The 22,500-nt window shown below is 44.6% G+C and overlaps 1 protein-coding gene across 18 annotated transcripts in view; it reads left to right on the plus strand.

Moving 5' to 3' along the window:
• LOC126983810 (protein still life, isoform SIF type 1-like) overlaps nucleotides 1–22,500 on the plus strand; it is a 192,422-nt gene that overhangs the window by 100,207 nt on the left and 69,715 nt on the right. For 15 of the 18 annotated variants that reach the window (XR_007736258.1, XR_007736257.1, XM_050836935.1 and 12 more), the window contains 10 exons: nucleotides 4,582–4,849; nucleotides 5,373–5,516; nucleotides 6,317–6,499; nucleotides 6,966–7,114; nucleotides 12,128–12,233; nucleotides 13,141–13,311; nucleotides 13,544–13,730; nucleotides 14,418–14,532; nucleotides 15,379–15,545; nucleotides 19,913–20,010. Coding sequence is in view for 16 of the 18 variants with exons in the window: in XM_050836935.1 (XP_050692892.1) it covers nucleotides 4,582–4,849; nucleotides 5,373–5,516; nucleotides 6,317–6,499; nucleotides 6,966–7,114; nucleotides 12,128–12,233; nucleotides 13,141–13,311; nucleotides 13,544–13,730; nucleotides 14,418–14,532; nucleotides 15,379–15,545; nucleotides 19,913–20,010 (1,588 nt within the window). In the remaining 2 variants the exon portion in view is untranslated. The remainder of the gene's footprint in view (nucleotides 1–4,581; nucleotides 4,850–5,372; nucleotides 5,517–6,316; nucleotides 6,500–6,965; nucleotides 7,115–12,127; nucleotides 12,234–13,140; nucleotides 13,312–13,543; nucleotides 13,731–14,417; nucleotides 14,533–15,378; nucleotides 15,546–19,912; nucleotides 20,011–22,500) is intronic. The other 3 variants (XM_050836934.1, XM_050836930.1, XM_050836933.1) reach the window with 3 other exon arrangements.

The raw sequence follows: 22,500 nt of genomic DNA on the forward strand, positions 1-22,500 counted from the left end.
GAGAAAGGAGGAAGAAGAGGGAGAGGGAAAAAATGCGAGGAGGAAAAAAAAAAGGAAGGATATTGATGTGTTTTAAAAGATGTGTGTGTGTGTGTGTGTGTGTGTGTGTGTGTGTGTGTGTGTGTGTGTGTGTGTGTGTGTGTGTGTGTGTGTGTCTGTGTCTGTGTGTGTGTGTGTGTGTGTGTGTGTGTGTGTGTGTGTGTGTGTGTGTGTGTCTGTGTCTGTGTGTGTGTGTGTGTGTGTGTGTCTGTGTGTGTGTGTGTGTGTGTGTGTGTGTGTCTGTGTCTGTGTGTGTGTGTGTGTGTGTTTGTGTGTGTGTCCAGTTTTTCCTTATCTGCATTATCTATATATATCTCTCTCTCTCTCTCTCTCTCTCTCTCTCTCTCTCTCTCTCTCTCTCTCTCTCTCTCTCTCTCTCTCTCTCTCTCTCTCTCTCTCTCTCTCTCTCTCTCTCTCTCTCCAGGTAAGAGAATGACAGCTAACCAATAGTGTAGTTTCCCTCCTCCTCCTCCTCTTCCTCCTCCTCCTCCTCCTCACCTGTCATTACCTGTGTTTTCACCCGTGCTCTCTCTCTCTCTCTCTCTCTCTATCTCTCTATGTCACACTCTCTCTCACTCTCTCTCTCTCTCTCTCTCTCTCTCTCTCTCTCTCTCTCTCTCTCTCTCTCTCTCTCTTCTTCGGCCAGTGCCACCTCCACTTGTCTTCCTCCTCCTCCTCCTCCTCCTCCTCCTCCTCTTCCTCCTCCTCCTCCTCTTCCTCCTCCTCCTCCTCCTCCTCCTCCTCTTACGAGTAGGCAAAATTACGCTTCGAGTATCTTCATATTGCCATGGTCGAGAGAGAGAGAGAGAGAGCGAGAGAGAGAGAGAGAGAGAGAGGGCAGTATTCAGCATCTCATAAGACTCCCTATTCAGACCTCGAGCTAGAATAAACTCTCTCTCTCTCTCTCTCTCTCTCTCTCTCTCTCTCTCTCTCTCTCTCTCTCTCTCTCTCTCTGTATATAGATTTAATTTTCTTTACATTTTCTTTTCTTTTTCTCTCCTTCTCTCCCTTCTTTCTCTTCCCTCTTTCTCTTCCCTTTCTCTTCCCTTCCCTTTCCTTCCCTTTCCTTTCTCTTCCCCTCCCTTCCCTTTCTCTTCCCTTCCCTTTCCTTCCCTTTCCCTTCTCTTCCCCTCCCTTCCCTTTCTCTTCCCTTCCCTTTCCTTCTCTTTCCCTTCTCTTCCCCTCAATTCCCTTTCTCTTCCCTTCCCTTTCCTTCCCTTTCCTTTCTCTTCCTCTCTCCTCTCCCTCTCCTTCCCTTTCCTTTCCCTCTCTTCCCTTTCTTCCCCTTTCCTTCCCCTCCCTTCTTTCCTCTGCTCCCTTTTCTTCCTCTCCCTTTCTTCTCCCCTCTTCTTTCCTTATCCTTCCTTCTCCTTCCCATTCTTCCCTTCTCAGAACTCCTCCTCCTCCTCCTCCTCCTCCTCCTCCTCCTCCTCCTCCTCTATCTCTCCTGTCTTCTTCCAAATCCTTTCCCACAATTTTTTTACCTCCTCCTCCTCCTCCTCCTCCTCCTCCTTACCTCTATTCCATTTTCTCTCCACTCCATTCCACCTCTTTCCTATCTCCCTTCCTCTCTCTCTCTCTCTCTCTCTCTCTCTCTCTCTCTCTCTCTCTCTCTCTCTCTCTCTCTCTCTCTCTCTCTCTCTCTCTCTCTCTCTCTCTCTCTCTCTCTCTTATCTTCCTTTCCTCTCCTCTTTATTTCCTTTCTCTCTCTCTCTCTCTCTCTCTCTCTCTCTCTCTCTCTCTCTCTCTCTCTCTCTCTCTCTCTCTCTCTCTCTCTCTCTCTCTCTCTCTCTCTCTCTCTCTCTCTCGGACTTACCAGAGAATTGTTACTTCTTTTTTTGTTTGTTTTAAAGATTTTCGAATATTTTTTTCCTCATTCCCATCATTCGTAATTATTCCATTGTCTTCCTATTTCCTCGTTTTCTTTTTCTTTCCTCTTTTCCTCGCCATTTCTTCTTTCTTTTCCTCCCATTCCCTCATTTTCTTTTTCTTTTCTTCCCTATTTCATTTTTTCTTCCCTCTTTTCCTCCCCATTCCCTCATTTTCTTCTTTTTCTTATCTCTTTTCCTCCCATTCCCTCATTTTCTTCTTTTTCTTCCCTCTTTTCCTCCCATTCCCTCATTTTCTTCTTTTTTTCTTCCCTCTTTTCCTCCTCTTTTCTTCTTTTTTTCTTCCCCATTTTCCTCCCCATTTTCTCTTTTATTTTTCTTTCCTCTTTATCTTCCCATTCCCTCATTTTCTTCTTTTTCTTCCCTCTTTTCCTCCTCTTTTCTTCTTTTTTTCTTCCCCATTTTCCTCCCCATTTTCTCTCTTATTTGTCTTTCCTCTTTTTCTCCCCATTCCCTCATTTTCTTCTTTTTTCTTCCCTCTTTTCCTCCTCTTTCCTTCTTTTTTTCTTCCCCATTTTCCTCCCCATTTTCTCTTATTTTTCTTTCCTCTTTCTCCCCATTCCCTCATTTTCTTCTTTTTCTTCCCTCTTTTCCTCCTCTTTTCTTCTTTTTTTCTTCATTTCTCATTCATTCATTATTTACTCGTTTCCTCTACCTCCTTTTATTTGTATTCCTATGTTTATTTTTATTATTTATTTTCTTCAGTCATTATCCTCTCTCTCTCTCTCTCTCTCTCTCTCTCTCTCTCTCTCTCTCTCTCTCTCTCTCTCTCTCTGTAGAGGTGGAAGAGGATTTATTGATCTCCCCCTCCTCCTCCTCCTCCTCCTCCTCCTCTCTGCCTCCATTTCTTCCTCCTCTTCCTCCTCCCCCTCCCTCTCTCTCCCTCCCTCTTCCTTCCTTCCTTCCTTCCTAACTTCCTTCCTGATTTGCTGTTGTTGAGAGAGAGAGAGAGAGAGAGAGAATAACAAGAATAACCTTTTAATGTCCTCATTATGATAATAACTTAATAAATAAACGACTCTCTCTCTCTCTCTCTCTCTCTCTCTCTCTCTCTCTCTCTCTCTCTCTCTCTCTCTCTCTCTCTCTCTCTCTCTCTCTCTCTCTCTTTTCTTCTTCTTTCATTTGCTTGTTTGTTTGTTTGATCCTCTCTCTCTCTCTCTCTCTCTCTCTCTCTCTCTCTCTCTCTCTCTCTCTCTCTCTCTCTCTCTCTCTCTCTCTCTCTCTCTCTCTCTCTCTCTCTCTCTCTCTCTCTCTCTCTCTCTCTCTCTCTCTCTCTCTCTCTCTCTAAGTACAGATCAAAGGCCATTAATGACCCGGCCATTTAAAGAAATTAATTAGTGAGAGCAATTTTAAAACGGCGGTAAATTGAACGTCATTTTGTGGACAACGTAAACATTAATACTGAGCCCGGTACTCTCTCTCTCTCTCTCTCTCTCTCTCTCTCTCTCTCTCTCTCTCTCTCTCTCTCTCTCTCTCTCTCTCTCTCTCTCTCTCTCTCTCTCTCTCTCTCTCAGGTGTCTTTAATAGGTCTTTTCACCTTGGTAATGAGATACTCTCTCTCTCTCTCTCTCTCTCTCTCTCTCTCTCTCTCTCTCTCTCTCTCTCTCTCTCTCTCTCTCTCTCTCTCTCTCTCTCTCTCTCTCTCTCTCTCCCCCCTTCCCCCCTCTCCCTCCCTCCCTTACATTCCTATCCAACGAGCTGTCTCCCTTCTTCCTTAGCTTCCTTTTTACCTCCCTCCCTCCCTCTCTCTCTCCCTCCCTCCCTCCCTCCCTCTCACACAAAGGAAGGAGGGAGAGGAGGAGACAAAAGAAGAATGTCTTGTTAATATTTTTTTGTTTTTTCTTCTTATTTTACAATTTACTATTTAGAGAGAGAGAGAGAGAGAGAAGAAGAGAGAAGAGGCACAATTTCCTTTTATTTTTTAAGATCCTCAAGAACCTTTCCTCTCTCTCTCTCTCTCTCTCTCTCTCTCTCTCTCTCTCTCTCTCTCTCTCTCTCTCTCTCTCTCTCTCTCTCTCTCTCTCTCTCTCTCTCTCTCTCTCTCTCTCTCTCTCTCTCTCTCTCTCTCTCTCTCTCGTCTTTTGTTTGACAGTGAAAGGGATCCACTGCTGACTTTAGGCTCAATTTGCTGAGAGAGAAAAATGAACGCTTTTTGTTTGTCTCTCTCTCTCTCTCTCTCTCTCTCTCTCTCTCTCTCTCTCTCTCTCTCTCTCTCTCTCTCTCTCTCTCTCTCTCTCTCTCTCTCTCTCTCTCTCTCTCTCTCTCTCTCTCTCTCTCTCTCTCTCTCTCCTTTTGCTTCCACTAACCTGTCTTCTCCACTTATCTCCACCTCTCATCTCCACGAACCTCCTCCTCCTCCTCCTCCTCCTCCTCCTCCTCCTCCTTTTCATCTTGCTGTCCCTTTCTCCTCCTCTTCATGTGTATTAAAATCTTCCTCCTCTTCTTCTTCTTCACTCCACCATCACCACCACCACCACCACTACTATTACTACTACTACTACTATTACAACTACTACCACTACTAACCAATTAAAAAGTCTACATCTACCTCTACCTGACTTCACCTTCAATAACTCTCTACCACCACTAACTAACTCCACTACAAACTCCACTATCCCCACCCACTAACCACCTCCCTTCTCCCCCTCCACAGTTTCCTCAGCGTCAAGAAATGGTTGCTGAGGAAGAAGCACCAGATTGAGTTGGCCAGGAAGCGCGGGTGGAAGGGGTACTGGGTCTGCCTCAAGGGGACAACGCTGCTCTTCTATCCCTGTGACTCCCGCGAGGGGCGCTCCGTCGAGGCCGCGCCCAAGCACCTCATCATTGTGGACGGCGCCATCATGCAGCCGATCCCGGAGCACCCGAAGAGGGACTATATATTCTGCCTGTCCACGGCTTTCGGGGACGCCTACTTGTTCCAGGTGAGAGGGGCGGGAGGGTTGGTTGGGTTGGGTTGGAAGGTTTGGTTGGGGTAATGTAGATTGGGTCGCTTCGGGTTGGGTTGGGTTGGTAGTTGGGTTAATTGGGTTGGGTAGGGTTGGGTTGGAAGGTTCGGTTGGGGTGATGTAAATTGGGTCGGTTTGGGTTGGGTTGGGTAGGGTTGGGTAGAGCTGGGGTGGGTTGGGTTGAGCTGGGGTCATTGGGGTATATTGGGTTGGTTCAGGTTAATACAGCCCACAACCAACCCCAAGGCAACCCAACAACCAACCCTGAGACAACCCAATAACCAACCTCAAAATATCCCCACAACATCAAACATCTACCCAAACAACCCGAGACACTCCTCACTAACCCCAAAACAACCCCACAACCAACCCAAAAATAACAACACAACCTAACCTAACCTAATCCCAGATACTCCTCACTAACCCCAAAACAACCCCACAACCAACCCCTCCTCCCCCCACTAACCCCCACTAACCACCACCTCCTGCCTCCCCCCAGGCCCCGTGTCAGGTGGAACTGGAGAACTGGGTCAACAGCATCCATAGCGCATGTGCCGCCGCGTTCGCTCGGCACCGTGGCAAGACTGGCACCCTGCACTTGTTACAGGAGGAAATCTTCAGGATTGACCGGGCCATAGAGTCGGTGAGGAAGGGCCGGAAGGGAGACAGGGAGGGAGGAAGGGAGAAGAGTGTGTGTGAGAGAGGCTTTGGAGAGGAAGAGTGAGGCTGTGGGAGTGTATGCGGGGAGGATAGATAGATACATAGGAAGAGTGAGGCCGTGGGAGTGTATGAGGGGAGGATAGATAGATACATAGGAAGAGTGAGGCCGTGGGAGTGTATGAGGGGAGGATAGATAGATACATAGGAAGAGTGAGGCCGTGGGAGTGTATGAGGGGAGAATAGATAGATGCATAGGAAGAGATTAATGGAAGGGAGGTAGGGAGAAGATTGTGTGTGTGAGAGAATGGGGAGAGGGAGAAAGAGTGATAGTAATAGTGTGCGTAGGTGAGGGGAGAATAAGAAGGGGAGATAATGAATGGGTGTTTGTGAGATTGGAGGGACAGAGAAAGGAAGATACAGATGGATAAATAAGTATGGGAGGATATGAAGGACTTCCATCTCTCACATCAACAATTTCCGAAGGCCAAAAAGTAGACCAGTCGGGTTCTAATGAGACGCTTTCTAGGTTCATGGCACAGAGGAAGGGTCAAACTACCACCAGGGTCATAAAACTGCCCATGGAAATGCCCACAACTCCTACGAAAGCCTTGTCAAATATGTGTTTCTAGGTTCACAAATGCGTTGATATATATTACATAATGGATTGCGTGCTTGATTATTTTTCTCATTTTTCTCGCTTAGAGGGACGGGCCTCTAAGAAACATGATCCCCACAGCTACCACCGGGTTAAGGAAATGATCACAAGACACTCTCCCCTTGCAGGACTCCAAGCTGAAGCACATGGCGGAGCTGCAGCTGTCCGTGGTGAGCGATGCGGAGAGCAAGCAGCAGATCATGGGCCAGATCATGCAGTGGGAGGAAAACCTGGAACGCCTTCATTGCGAGCAGTTCCGCTTACGGTGCTACATGGCTTCCCTGCAGACCGGCGAGCTGCCCAACCCTAAGGTGAGATGCTAGGTTATGTGAGGTTAGGTTATGTGAAGGGGAGCTTGTGGAGTGAGGATAGGACAGTGATTTATCCTATGCCTCTCCCTTCTTCCTCCTCCTCCTCCTCTTCCTTCCTTCCTTCCTCCCCTCTCCCCTAAGTTACGTGAGGTTAGGTTACGTGATGGGGAGGTTGTGGAGTGAGGTTAGGACAGTGATTTATCCTATGCCTCTCCCTTCTTCCTCCTCCTCCTCCTCCTCCTCCTCCTTCCTTCCTTCCTTCCTTCCTTCCTTCCTCCCCTCTCCCCTAAGTTACGTGAGGTTAGGTTACGTGATGGGGAGGTTGTGGAGTGAGGTTAGGACAGTAAGTTATCCTATCCCTCCCTCTCCCTTCCTCCACCTCCTCACTAACCCATCCTACCCCACCTCCCATCCCCTTCCTCCCACACTCCCCCAACTTACTCACCCCTCCTCTCACCCCACCCAGGGCCTACTCACCCACGTCTCCCGCACCACCAAGACTGTACTCAACCGCCTGGGGGTGTTCACGGTGAGCAGCTTCCACGCCTATATCTGTGCGCGTAGCCCCTCGCTGCTCAACAACCTCCTGGCCGGCCGCGGGGCAACCAAGCGCAGGTGGGTGGTGAGGCTCATTGCAGGTGACTGACAGGTGACGCACAGGTGATGTATACAGGGGAACAGACTTACGCACACACACACACACATAGATATTTAAACGTACATAGCCACACTTATATTTAAATTTACACACACACACACACACACACACACACATATTTAAACTTACATACACACACATATATTTACAGGTGACATATACCTATAGGTGGATAGATTTACCAATACATATATATTTCCAGGTGTTTATACATATCCAGGTTTGTTATGTATATGTATGAAGGTCAACTCGCACACTTATATACATACATACATACATACATTTTTTAACCCCCATCACTAAGTATATGTACACAGTTTTTGTTTGTTTGTTTGTTTGTTTGTTGCTTGTTTGTGTAGTGTTGTGTTTGCGTCTCCTCCGTTTCTTTCCTCCACTTTCCTCCGTTTCTTTCCTCCACTTTCCTCCAGACTTTCTTTTTATCCTCACAAACACAAAATTTTTCTTCCATATTCTTTCCTCCGTCAACTTGTGTTTGTTTTCTTACTTTCAAAATGTCCCCACACAAGACACATACCTGTATAGTGTGTGTGTGTGTGTGTGTGTGTGTGTGTGTGTGTGTGTGTGTTAGACATCGCTATTAAACAATACAGTATTTTTTATTATCATTATTAGTATTGTTGTTTTTTCATTTTTATTAACATGACGCGCCATCATGACGCGACATCACATGACATCACACGTGTTTCCCTGTCCCTCAAACATCCGCCATTCACTCAAGACTCACATCAAAAAATAATACAATCTTATAAAATTACATTTCTAAATTGAACTGTAACTTGTAGGCTTGGATCCCTTTGCCTCCTGTTTAGAGTCTTTCTTCCTCTGTTGTCACTAAACAAACTCTCACACGTGCAGCAGGGCGCGGCTCCACACACCTCCAGTGCTTTCCCAGAACTGTTCCCCGCCAGGGACCTCCAGGCCTCTAAAACCAGTGTACAGTACCCAGCACCTTCTCTGGCCTTGATGACTGTCTTTGGTGTCTGGGTTTTCTTGTTATCTCTGTCTTCTGTCAGCACAGTCTCGGCGGCCAAGTCCCAGGTGTGCCTCGCCGTACCCGGCAGCCTCCTGGCACACAGTGCGGCCGATGTCATGTATAACACATGACACACATTGGAAGTAGCTGTCCCTGTAAGTTATGTGCAGGAACAGTGACGACTACCTTCAATAATAGCTGATTTTGAGTTTTAAATTGCTAGTACTGTCGCAGACGGCTGTTTTGTTGTGCGATGTAATTGTTACCAGCAACCTTACACAGTAACAAAACGGCTGTCTGGTCTGTGACAGTGTACTTTAAAACTCAGAAGTAACTGTAACTGACGGTGCTCGTCACCGCTGCCTGCACACTCTTGGTGCTGGCAATGTGTCCGGGCGTGGGCTGTGTATTGTCCACGCCATCCTACGCGCCGCGTGGCGGCAGGTTCACGCGGTGCAGCCGTCGTGTTTGTGCGCATTTCTTGGGTAAAAACACCAAAGAGTGGAGGCGCGCCCTGCCTCACAACGGCTACTTACAAACTGTGTCGGCTGCGACCCTTGTGTCATGTATCTGTGAACACCAACACACAAGTCTCTGTTCCCTGCCCGTGATATTTACTGCTTACATAGAATACTCTCACCCATCTTACATTACTATTGTCATATTATTATTATTATTATTATTATTATTATTATTATTATTATTATTATTATTATTATTATTATTATTGGTGCTGTCGTAGGCTTGTACCTTCTATTTAGATACTCTTGCTTATTACAGTGTTTCCCCAGTGTGGTACTTGATGCTTCAGAAGTACTAGTAGGGTGCAGTTACTAGAGTTAGCCATAGTCTCTCTCTCTCTCTCTCTCTCTCTCTCTCTCTCTCTCTCTCTCTCTCTCTCTCTCTCTCTCTCTCTCTCTCTCTCTCTCTCTCTCTCTCTCTCTCTCTCAGCTTATTATTATGAAGATAATGAATGTGTATTGGTAGTGTTATGATATTATTATTATTATTATTATTATTATTATTATTATTATTATTATTATTGCTGTTATTACTATCTATCTTGTTGGTCTGTCTCTCGCTCACTATCTCACTTTCTTTATTCTTGCTGTCTCTATCTCTTTTGTGAGCTATCTTTCTTCTTTGTCTGTTTTTATTTAGATTCTCTCTCTCTCTCTCTCTCTCTCTCTCTCTCTCTCTCTCTCTCTCTCTCTCTCTCTCTCTCTCTCTCTCTCTCTCTCTCTCTCTCTCTCTCTCTCTCTCTCTCTCTCTCTCTCTCATTTAATCTAGCTTTAAATCCACTCACATATATATTAACACACACACACACACACACACACACACACACACACACACACACACACACACACACACACACACACACACACACACACACACACACACACACACACACACACACACACACACATTCAGTTTCCACACAGAAGAATATGTTTGTTTCTGGTTTGATAATTTTGACTCAATTTTGTTTGTTATGAGAAAAAAATAACTAGAATCGTTTTTTGTGTTTATATATTAATATTTGTGATTAGATTTGCTTTAGTTTTTCTTAGTAATATCTTAGACAAATGCTTCATATATAAAAAGTTTCCCAATATATATTTTTTTCTAGTAATATTTTAAGATAATTGCTTCGTATACTAATTTCCCCAATGTCTAATTTTCAAGTTACTAACAAAGCATATTTAATAGTGGCTTAGAGTAATATGTTTAAAAATTGTAATGACTTCAAATTTCAGTTAAAAATCACAATGTTTTGATTTACTAAATTTGATCTATAGAAAGTCTCGCTAATTATATTTTTTGCAATGGTCTCAAGAGTTTTTTGCAGTAAGAATAACATTGAGTTTTATAACATTTTTTGAGTAATAATAATAAATAGTAATAATAATGATAATAAAATGTTCCTTGATAACATTTTTGAGTATTTCCACTTGTCCCAAAACTCAAAATTTAACCATTCACTTTTTAACCCACATCAAAGACTTTTTTATATATAATTTCCATGTATTTTGTAACTAAATTTCTTATGTCTCCCAAAATTTACAGACACAAAAAATTGATTATTATAGATTTTGACATGTCAGACCCCAAAAATTCATTCATTCCAGACCAAAAAACAATATTATCCGGAACTATATTGATTTTTTATGGACACAAATATACAATCATTATAATTTTTGACATTTCCCTCCAAAATTCATTCATTTCAGACAAAAAAACAATATTATCCAGAACTATTTTGAGTTTTTTACAGACAAATTTATGATCATTATAATTTTTGACATTTTCCTCCAAAATTCATTCATTCCAGACCAAAAACAATATTATCCGGAACTATTTAGATTTTTTTACAGACACACAAATATACAATCATTATAATTTTTGACATTTCCCTCCAAAATTCATTCATTCCAGACCAAAAAACTCATGATCCAGAACTATTTTGAGTTTTTTACAGACAAATTTATGATCATTATAATTTTTGACATTTCCCTCCAAAATTCATTCATTCCAGACCAAAAAACTCATGATCCGGAGCTGTTATGATTATTTTTAAGTTTTGGAAATCTTGAAAAAAAAAACCGAGCTACTGATCTGCATGTTTTTCATTTTAATTCAAGTTACTTTCTTTAATTTTCGAATCTAATTGTTCCTTTTTCCTTAGTTTTTAGTACCCCCCAAAAATTTCTACACCAGCACGATTTTCTGTAGATTTTTGAATGACGATTTTTTGATACGTATTGAAATTCTCGTTTGCTGTTGTTTACCTTTTTTTTTTTTAGAATTATTTTTCTCGGATTAGTTTTAGCAAGAAGATATTTTAGTGCTTAGGGAACTGGGTGTGGGCTATGCACCCTCTCTCTGTCTGTCTGTCTGTCTGTCTGTCTGTCTGTCTGTCTAACTATCTTCTTTTCCATATTTTCTTTCTGATCTTTTGTCTCTTTCTTTATTTCTTCCATTGTTTCCTTCTCTCTCTCTCTCTCTCTCTCTCTCTCTCTCTCTCTCTCTCTCTCTCTCTCTCTCTCTCTCTCTCTCTCTCTCTCTCTCTCTCTCTCTCTCTCTCTCTCTCTCTCTCTCTCTCTCTCTCTCTCTCTCTCTCTCTCTCTCTCTCCCCTTCTTCATCCTATCTTCTCTTTCTTCTTCTCTATCTTTCTTCTCTCTCTCTCTCTCTCTCTCTCTCTCTCTCTCTCTCTCTCTCTCTCTCTCTCTCTCTCTCTCTCTCTCTCTCTCTCTCTCTCTCTCTCTCTCTCTCTCTCTCTCTTCTCTCTTCTATTCCCTCCTTTCTTCTCTCTCTCTCTGTGGCTTCTCTCTCTCCTCCCATCCTTCTCTTTCTTCTTCTCTATCTTTTTCTTATTTTCCTTCATCTTTAATTCTTCTTTCCTTGTTAGTTCTCCTTTTCTTCTTCCTCTTTTTCTTCTTCTTCCTTTCTTTCTCTGTCTTTCCTTCTATTCCCTCCTTTCTTCGTTGCTGCGCTGTGGCTTCTTCTTTTTGTTATTTTTTACTTTTTCTTGTTTTTTTCCTTTTCATTTCTCCTTTACTCTGATTTCCTGTTCCTTTCTCCTTTTATGCTTATTCCTTTGTTTATTATTTCTTTCCTTTCCTCTCCTTTGCCTTGCTCTCCTTCATCCACCTCCCCTTTCCTTCTCCCCTTTCTCTCCCTCATTATCCATTTCTTTCTCATTCATTTCCTTCTTTTATTTTCTCCTTTCCTTTTTTGTCAACCTATCCTTCACTCTCTGTCCATCACCCTCCCCTTCCCTTCCCCCTTCCTATCTCCCCTTTCTCTCCCTCATTATCCCTTTCTTTCATTCTTTTATTGTCTTCTTTTCCCCTTTTGTCAACCTATCCTTCACTCTGTCCATTCCTCTCCCCTCACCCTCCCTTTCCCCTTCCCTCCCTGCCGTCCCGTGCCCCGCCCCCCACCTCTGCCTGACAATCTCCACCCTTGCAGAGCACCCATGTTATCTCGCAGCAACAGCGTGTCTCGGCGGAGCCTCCAGATGCACCAGCAACTAGAGGGAGAGAAGCAGTATAAGGTCAACCTCCCAGACAACCAGGTGAGGGGGGCTTGGTTAACCTTACTCGGGATTAGATAGTATAGTTGTCCCTCCTTATACTCGGATGTTAGGTTCGAAATTTGACTGTGCATAAGGAAAACTCTATATAACTCTCTTAAGCAGTATAAGTCCACCTCCCAGACAACCAGGTGAGGGGGGCTTGGTTAACCTTACTTGGGATTAGAAAGCATAGTTGTCCCTCCTTGTACTCGGATGTTAGGTTCGAAATTTGACTGTGCTTAAGGAGGAACTGTGTATAACTCTTTGAAGCAGTATAAGTCCACCTCCCAGACAACCAGGTGAGGGGGAGCTTTGGTTAACCTTACTTGGGATTAGAAAATATAGTTGTCCCTCCTTATACACAGATGTTAGGTTCCATATTAGACAGTGAATAAGGAAATACAGTATATAACTTTTATAATCATACCTTTTTTCTCTCTTAACTCATTTACACCACCTATCAAGCTTCCTTTCACCTTAAAATGTGCTTAATCCTCCCTTACTTAGATTAGAAAATACAGTTGCCCCTCCTTATACACGGATGTTAGGTTCCATATTAGACAGTGCATAAGGAGAAACTCTATATAACTCTTTAATTCTTGGTCTTTTGCTCTTCAAACTCCTTAACTCAACCTACCTATAGTTTACTTTTGGCCTAAAATGCGCCAAATTCTTCTAACACTTTCGTTCTAACACCCCCAAAACTGTTCCCCTTTCTCCCCCCAGTACACCAACACTCCCTTATCTCCCCTTTTCTCCCTTCCCCATTACTTCCCCTCCCCTCCCCTTCCTCCCACACACACCGTACTTTACTCACCCCCTTTCTACCCTAGTATACCAACACTACCTCTCCCCCTTCCATCCCCACCACACTAACACCCCTTCCTCTCTCTCCTCCCCCCGACAGACGGTGAGCATCAGCCTGAAGGACTCCATGACGGTTGAAGAGTTCCTGGTTGCGGCGTGTGGGCGCAAGAACCTCTCCCCGATGGAGCACTTCGTCAGGGTACGGAAGAGGCGGGAACTGGAGGAGACCAACTACTTCGTGCCGCACAGAACTGACCTCATCGAGAACTACGTAAGTACCCATGTCATGCCAGAAGGTTAAGTAATGTACACAGGATCACATAAGTAGGATTGTAAGTAATTAAGTAATCAAGAGAAGATGGCGCCACTATAAACACTTGCCTGCGCCATGACGGGCTGGGGCCGAATACCATCCAGGCCTCTCAAGCAAGCCTACCAGCACTATAGGCATAAACGTTTTTTTCCTCCCTACTCACTCCACCCCTCACCTCTCCTCCACCCAGCTGGCGACACACGAGCTGGTGGAGATCTGCGGGAAGATTCTGTACCAGGTGGAGTTGTCTCGCTCGTCGCTGGATCACATGTGGGGCTTCAGCGTGGAGGCGGAGCTCATCGAAAACTCCGAACGGCAAGATGAACTGTGTTGCTACATCTCACGCGTCGAGGATAGGTCCACAGCCATGCAGAACGGTGCGTGGGGGGGTGGATGGGGGGTATGGAAGGGGAGGTGGAGGGAGGATGTGTGGAAGTGGAAGGAAGTGGAGGGAGGTCATTGAGGTGGAAAAGGTCAGAGGAAGAATGTTGTATGAGGAGTTATTTGAAACAGAAGGTCATATGACAGAAGTTTGAAGTGAAGTGTGTCTGTGTGTGTGTGTGTGTGTGTGTGTGTGTGTGTGTGTGTGTGTGTGTCTGTGTGTGTGTGACCTGTGACCTGTGTGACCCAATATGACACTGTGTGACCCTTCTAATGTGTGTGTGTGTGTGTGTGTAATAACCTCGATCAATCATAACTTCAGTGACCTTTCAATGACCTACTGTGACCTATGATGACCCAATATGACAATGACCCTTCTAGTGAGTGTATCTATGTGTCTTATAACCTCAATCAATTATAACTTCAATGACCTACTGTGACCTATGATGACCCAATATGACCCTTCTAATGAGTGTATCTATGTGTCTGTTATAACCTCGATCAATTATAACTTCAATGACCAACTATGACCCAATATGACACTTCTAATGACCCTTCTAATGAATGTGTGTGTGTGTGTAATAACCTCGATCAATTATAACTTCAATGACCAACTATGACCCAATATGACACTTCTAATGACCCTTCTAATGACCTGTACTAACCCAACCCATTCCCCCCAGGCATCATCAAAGGAGACGAAATTATGGTTATCAACGGAGCCATCGTGAGTGACCTGGACATGATGTATATTGAAAGCGTACTGCAGGAGGAGCTTGCCCTGTGTCTGATGATGAGGTGAGGGAGGGAGGAAAGGGAGAGGAGAAGTGAGAGAGAGAGGGAGAAGTGAAGAAGGGAGGTTGCAGAGGAGGAATGAGGGAGGTTGAGAAGCAGGGAGAGAAAGGAAAGGAGAAAAAGAAGTGAGGGATTGGGATTAGAAAGGAAGGATTATGGGAAAAAGGGAGGGTTGAGTGAGGGAGGTAGGAGGGACTGGTGCAGAAGGGGAGGGAGGAAAGTGAAGGGAGGGAGAAGTGAAGAAGGGAGATTGGAAAGGGAAGGGAGAAGAGAGAAGGAGAGAGAGAGGAGAAGGATGAGGGAATGAGGGAGGTACTGGTGAAGAAGGGAGAGGAGAAATGAGAGAGGGAGGGAGAAGTGAAGAAGGGAGGTTGAGAAGGGAGGGATTGGGATGAGAAAGGGAGGAAAGGGAGAGGAAAAAAGGGAGGGTTGAGGGAGGAAGGGAGGGAAGGATTACACACAATCACTCACCCTTCACCCCAAATCACACCCACCTTACTCACTCATCTCCCCTCTCACCCATGTCACACTCACTCACCCCATCATCCAGTCACCCCAAATCACCCCTCATGAATCTCCCTCCCCACCCATGTCACACTAATCACCCCATCACCCCTCACTCATCTCCCCCTTCACCAGGTCACACTCTCCCTTCACCCCATCACCTCAAATCACCCCTTCCTCATCCATGCCAGACTCATCACCCCACATCACCCCTCCCTCCCCCATCTCCCCTCCCTTAGGTCACACTCTCCGTTCACCCCATCACCTCAAATCACCCCTTCCTCATCCATGTCACATTCATCACCCCAAGTCACCCCTCCCTCACCCCATCTCCTGCCCCCCCAGGTCATCCCGTACGGAGCCTCCTGACCTGGCCTCCCTGATGAAGACCACAGATGAGATCATTGAGTCGCTGGTCTGCCCACCCCCGCCCTCGGAGATGTCGCTCAACGAGGAGATGATATCCAGGATGATTGTTCCAGCCCCCTCCTGGAACAAATCCCTCGGACCCGGTGAGACTAAGGGGGCTGATTGAGGATTAGGGGCTGAGGGATTGGGGAAAACTGGTTGATTGGGAGTTGATTTAGGGGATAGAGAGATTGGGATAAGGACTTTGATTGGGGCTGAGGGATTGGGAATTAGGGGCAGATCAGGGCTGAGGGATTGGGGAAAACTGGTTGATTGGGGCTAGAAGGATTGGGGTAAGGGATTGTTTGGGGCTAAGAAGACTGGAGGCTGATTGGGGCTAAAGGGATTGATTGGGGCTAACTAGTTGATTGGGGCTGATTGGGACTAGAAGGATTGAGGATTAGGGATTGTTTGGGGCTAAGAAGACTGTGGAGGCTGAATTTGGGGGCTGATTGGGGCTGAGGGATTGGGGACAAGGGATTGATTGGGGCTAAGAAGACTGAATTTGGGGCTGATTTGGGGCTAGAAAGATTGGGGATTAGGGATTGATTGGAGCTAAGAAGACAGTAAAGGCTGAATTTTGGCCTGATTGGGGTCTGATTAAGGGATTTGGGATGGCTAATTTAGGTTTCACTGACTGGGGTGTGATTGGGACTGATTGGGGCTGATTAGGGAAAAAAGAGGTTGATTGGGGTTTGAATGGACGCTGATGGGACTGATTTTGTGGGTGATTAGGGGCTGATTATAGGAGTGATTGGATCGTGAAAATGATTAGGTGATTGGAAAAGGATTAGGAGGATCAAATCTCTTTCTCGCCCTTATTAGAACACAAATTATGACGTCGATGATTGGAAAGGGATTGGAACCAGTTAGGTGTATGTGTGTGTGTGTGTGTGTGTGTGTGTTCTCAGGTCGTATGTATGTATGTAGGTTTTTATACGTCCATGTGTGCGTAAAAAGAAAAAAACGTACACATGTAGAAATAATGTACTCGCACACATACTTATTATTTACGTACATGAAAAAAAAGCGTACATGACTGCTGGGCTAATGCGTACACAGAGGGCGGTGACTCTAATACTTACATGCTGTGTGTACGTGAGTGTGTGTGTGTGTGTGTGTGTGTGTAAGTCATGAAAGGAAACATAACTCACAATTCCCCAAGAAGTTTCCCACCTCCCCAATCTTCCCAACCTACACCCAATCCCCAATCTTCCCCAATCTCCCCCACCTACACCCAATCACCAATCTTCCCTAATCCATAACCTCCCCAACTAACCCTCCAGCACCCCCCATCCTCTCCTCCTCCCCACCCACGCCTCCCCACGCCCCCTCACTGTCTCACACACACACCCACGCCCGTACAGCCGCCCAGAGTAGCGAATCAGACACCCAGGACGCAAGCACCTCCCCCAGCCCCGCCCACCGCCCCGCCTTCTCTCTCTCTCCCACGGGGCGGATCAGGGGGCGAGCTGATGGAGGGAGCCCTGGACCGCCCATCAGCGCCCCACACACCCCCACGAGTCGCTCCCAGACGCCCACAAGCCAAGATTTGATAGTGATTCATGTCCCTCTTCTGTCGGAATCCACGGAATCATCGCTGTCGCACCCCCGCCCCCCCTCCGCAGCCTCCGCCATCCCAGATGACCCCGGGGGAGGAGGTGATCCCCGGAGGCATTCCGTACCGGCCATGACCCACCAGGAGTACCGCCCACGCCCTCGGAGACACACACAGGGGAATGCTTTGGGGCAGGAGGTCACGTGGGCGAGATTGCGATGGAGTGTGGCAACGGAGATGAGGCGGAGTGAAGAGGAGGAGGTGGAGGGTGATGTGGATGCCCCGGGGAGCGTGCCATCATCCACCTGGTGCGTGTCTACCCAGAGTGCCTCGCCGGAGTGCCACAGGGTCAGTCCACAGCCATGTCACGCTGTCTTCTGCGCGTACAGCACCACCCCAGAGGCCTTGGCACTGCAGGCACTGTTGAGGGACACTGTGAGAAGGCGACAGCATCACCACCACCACCATCATCACCACCACCACCACCATCACCACAGTGCCAAGCGGAGACAGAGTAAGAGTCGAGAGTGCCATGGAGGTTGCTGTGCCACGGAATCGCTTCTTGCATCCTTTTTGACGCAGAACAGATTGGCACTCCCTTGGCACTCCCTGTCCTCGGCACCGCGAATCCTGGAGCGTTTTTGGCCCCACCACCACCACCACCACACCACCACCACCACCACCACCGCCAGTGCCCGTGCCAGTGCCAGCGGTGTTGCGAACTTCCTCAAACACCTTCCGCTTATACGTACGGAATGTTTTAATTATTTCACCACCACCACCAACACCACCACCTGCACCACCACCACCACCACCACCTTCAGAAACAGCTGCACCTCCTCCTTCCGCACCTCCACTTGCACCTCCTCCACCTCCACCTCCTCCACTATTAGCCCTCACCACCTTGACTTGCTTCTATTATTATTATTATTATTATTATTATTATTATTATTATTATTATTATTATTATTGTTATTATTATTTTTATTCATAGCTTCCTTTCACCTCCTCCTCCTCCTCCTCTTCCTCTCCTCTTTCCTCCTCCGCCTCCTCCTCCTCCTCCTCCTCCTCCTCCTCTTCCTCCTCCTCCTCCAAGATTTAGATGATTTGCATAAAGAATGATCTGAAAGAGAGAGAGAGAGAGAGAGAGAGAGAGAGAGAGAGAGAGAGAGAGAGAGAGAGAGAGAGACCTCCCCCCCTCCTCCCTCCCCCCCCACCATGGATTGTAAAGATTAGAGTCACCGCCCAACAGTGAGAAAATTAGAGAAAGTGAGAAAATAGAGAAAGTGAGAGAATAGAGAAAGTAAGAAAATAGAGAGAGAGAGAGAGAAAGAGAGATAGTTCACGCCTGCATCTCTGCCTCTACGTACACACACACACACATACACACATATACGTACATAAACACACACACACACACACACACACACACATAAACACACACACATACATAAACACATAAACACACACACACACACACACACACACACACACACACACACACACACACAGCTGCATGCACGTGTAAATAAATAAATAAAAAAAAAGAAATTGCACTTTTATTAGAACTGAAAAAGAAAAAAATGATATTATTATTATTATTATTATTATTATTATTATTATTATTATTATTATTATTATTATTATTATTATTATTATTATTATTATTATTATGGGCTTGTTAATCATTTTTCTTGCAGGTTTTTTGAAGTTGTTTTAAGATAGTTAGAAATATTGTCTTTAAATATTGAATTGTTTTTATTTTTCTTTATTTTTGTTTTGAAGTTGTTTTAAGATAGTTAGAAATATTGTCTTTAAATATTGAATTGTGTTTATTTTTCTTTATTTTTGTTTTGAAGTTTTTGAAGATAGTTAGAAATATTGTCTTTAAATATTGAATTGTGTTTATTTTTCTTTATTTTTGTTTGGAAGTTTTTAAAGATAGTTAGAAATATTGTCTTTGGAAATATTGAGTTGTTGTTTTTGTTTGTTTGTTTTGAAGTTTTTAAAGATAGTTTGAAATATTGTCTTTAGAAATATTGAGTTGTTGTTTTTGTTTGTTTGTTTTGAAGTTTTTGAAGATAGTCTGAAATATTGTCTTTAAATATTGAATTGTTTTTTATTTTTTGTTTTTGAAGTTTTTGAAGATAGTTTGAAATATTGTCTTTAAATATTGAATTGTTTTTTTATTTTTGAAGTTTTTGAAGATAGTCTGAAATATTGTCTTAAAAATATTGAATTGTTTTTTTTATTTTTGAAGTTTTTGAAGTTTTTGAAGATAGTTTGAAATATTGTCTTAAAATATTGAATAGTTTTTTTTCTGTAAATATAAAGATGAAGATGATGGTGATGAAGATGCTGGAGAAAAGGGTTTAAAGGCTCCCTCTCCTTCCCTCCTCCCTTCTTCTCTCCCTCCCTCCCTATCTTCTTCGTTCTCTCTCCCTCCCTTCTCTCCCTTTCTCCTTCTTTACTCTTTCTCTCTCCTTCCTTTTTTTCCTTCCCTCCTTCTCCTTCCTCTCCTCCCTTTTTTCTCTCCCTCCCTCCCTATCTTCTTCATTCTCTCTCCCTCCCTTCTCTCCCTTTCTCCTCGTTAACTCTTTCTTCCTCTTTTCTTTCTCCCTCTCTCCCTTTTTTCCCTCCCTCCTTCTCCCTTTTCTCTTTCTCTCCTCTCTCTCTCTCTCTCTCTCTCTCTCTCTCTCTCTCTCTCTCTCTCTCTCTCTCTCTCTCTCTCTCTCTCTCTCTCTCTCTCTCTCTCTCTCTCTCTCTCTCTCTCTCTCTCTCTCTCTCTCTCTCTCCCCAATCTCCTCTCCCCATTTCCACCTTTCCTTCCCTTACCCACATTCTCCCCCTTTCTCCCCCATCCCTCCCCCTTCTCCTCCCCTCCCCTCCCCTCCCCACCTTTCCTCCCCTCAGGTAAGGAGCCTGCTAGTCCTGATGGGTTCCCTCCCCCTCCCTCAGACACATCCGAGCGCTCCAATGTCTCTTCTCTCGAGATCGAAAGCTACCTCAAGGTGAGTACTGACCCCCCTTACCTGTGGATGACCTCATTAGGCACCTCACCTGTCACTAATTAGTATGTTACCTGTACTTTGATTACTCATATACCTGGTTAACTTAATTATATCCACCTGGTGACTAGTTATTTTTACCTGTGGATGACCTCATAAATCAGCTCACCTGTCACTAATGAATATGTTACCTGTGCTTTTTTTCCTTATATACCTGGTTCACTTAATTATATCCACCTGGTGACTGATTATTTGTACCTGTTGATGACCTAATTAGTCACCTCACCTGTCGCTCCCCATTTTCGAGTCACCTCTTCTTAATTACCTCTGATGCCTTGTTTCCTCATAATTATATAGTGGTCTCATTATGCATCATTATTTTACATCAATCTGCTTTATTTAACTTAATTATCCCTCATTCCACATCATTATCTGTCATTACCTCATTACCTGTTCAACATCACCTGTCCCTCATTACCACAACCTCTACCTGCTAATTACTCACCTTCTCAACTCCACACCTGATCCACCTCATTATCATCCCTCACTGGCTCATTATCGAACTTCTGCATCCTTAATTAGCCGTCTCACCTGTTGGAGATTCATTCTATACAGCAGGTGCCTCACTAGCTACCTGTTGATTAGTTAGACTCACCTGGTTACCTGTTGGACCTAATTATATTCACCACCTCCCTAATTATCTGAGTCATGTATGTTTAATTAGTCTCCTCACCTGTTGGAGCTCACCTGATTCACCTGGCGCTTAATTTGCCTACCTGTTGATTGGCTGGTGATTGACTCTGACCTGTTGGACCTGAGGATGTTGACCTGGTTCATGTGTGTTAGATTTTGTGTGTATAGGTGTAAGTAGGTATCATTTTTATATACCTGTTCCATTATGCCTGCCTCATTAACTGGTACACCTGTCATTAGTTTCTCATTAGTTCATACATACACACCTGTCTCATCACACCTGTCCCATTATACCTGCCTCATTAACTAGTACACCTGTCTCATTAGTTTCTCATTAGCTCATATATACACACCTGTCTCATTGCACCTGTCTCATTATACCTGCCTCATTAACTAGCACACCTGTCTCATTATACTTTTCTCATTAGCTCATATATACACACCTGTCTCAATACACCTGTTCCATTTATACCTGTCTCATTATAGCTGCCTCATTAACCAGCACACCTGTCTCATACATGCCTCATTAACTAGTATACCTGTTTCATTATACCTTTCTCATTAGTACATATACATACACCTGTCTCATCACACCTGTCTCATTAGTACATATACATACATGTGCATACAAAATACCTTTTCTTCATGATCTCATATATCTACACCTGACTCACTATACCTGTCTCATTAACTCTTACCTTCATTATCACACCTGGCTCATTACCTCAAAAATACCTGTCTCATTAAACCTGTCATCAATGGTATGTTTGATTTAAAGAGTACATTTTGCAACCACGTGTCTTTACCTGTGTTGTGTATAAATTTTGGGAGGAAGTCTAATTACCTGGATCACGTGACTACTATCCCAGGTGTTAATGAGCTCTGGCACCTGTTTATACCTTTAATTACCTTGGGAAACCTCGATATTATGAATTACTTAACGGAAAAAAAATGTTCGTAGTATGTGTGGGTTATAGAAGAGTCTGTGTCGCTCTACGTTTTCTTTGGCGTGTGTAGAAAACGAGGCGAGGGGAGTAGAGAACACGGAGGGTAAACACACACACACACACACACACACACACATACACACACACACACGCACACACGCACACACGAGCCATGAATGAAAGTTAAACATGACCAACAGTTTTAAACGAGAGAGAGAGAGAGAGAGAGAGAGAGAGAGAGAGAGAGAGAGAGAGAGTTGTTTGGAGAGCGTGCTAAGGAGATATATATGTTCCCTTTCATCTCTTCCTTTCCTCCTCCTCCTCCTCCTCCTCCTCCATTTCCTCCCGTCTATATATTGTTTTAGTCACGATCATACTGTAGTTTCCTCCCTCTCTCCCTCCTTCTCTCCCTCTCCCCCTCCTTCTCTCCCTCTCTCCCTCTTCCTCTCCCTCCATTTCTATTATTCTCTCTCCCTCTCTCTCTCCCTCTTTAAACTTCTATGGTCACTTCCTATTGCACTTCCTCCTCCTCCTCTTCTTCCTCCTCCTCCTCCTCCTCCTCCTCCTCTTTTCTTCCAGTACATTATTTCCCTTTATAGATTATCTTCTCTCTGCATCTCTCTCTCTCTCTCTCTCTCTCTCTCTCTCTCTCTCTCTCTCTCTCTCTCTCTCTCTCTCTCTCTCTCTCTCTCTCTCTCTCTCTCTCTCTCTTTGAATGTATGTATATGTATGTATGTATGTATGTATGTATGTGTGTGTGTGTGTGTGTGTGTGTGTGTGTGTGTGTGTGTGTGTGTGTGTGTGGGCAGAGGGTACTTATGATACGCCCATACTACTTGAGAGAGAGAGAGAG

Source organism: Eriocheir sinensis, chromosome 54, assembly GCF_024679095.1.
Source record: "Eriocheir sinensis breed Jianghai 21 chromosome 54, ASM2467909v1, whole genome shotgun sequence".
Classification (NCBI taxonomy): Eukaryota; Metazoa; Arthropoda; class Malacostraca; order Decapoda; family Varunidae; genus Eriocheir; species Eriocheir sinensis.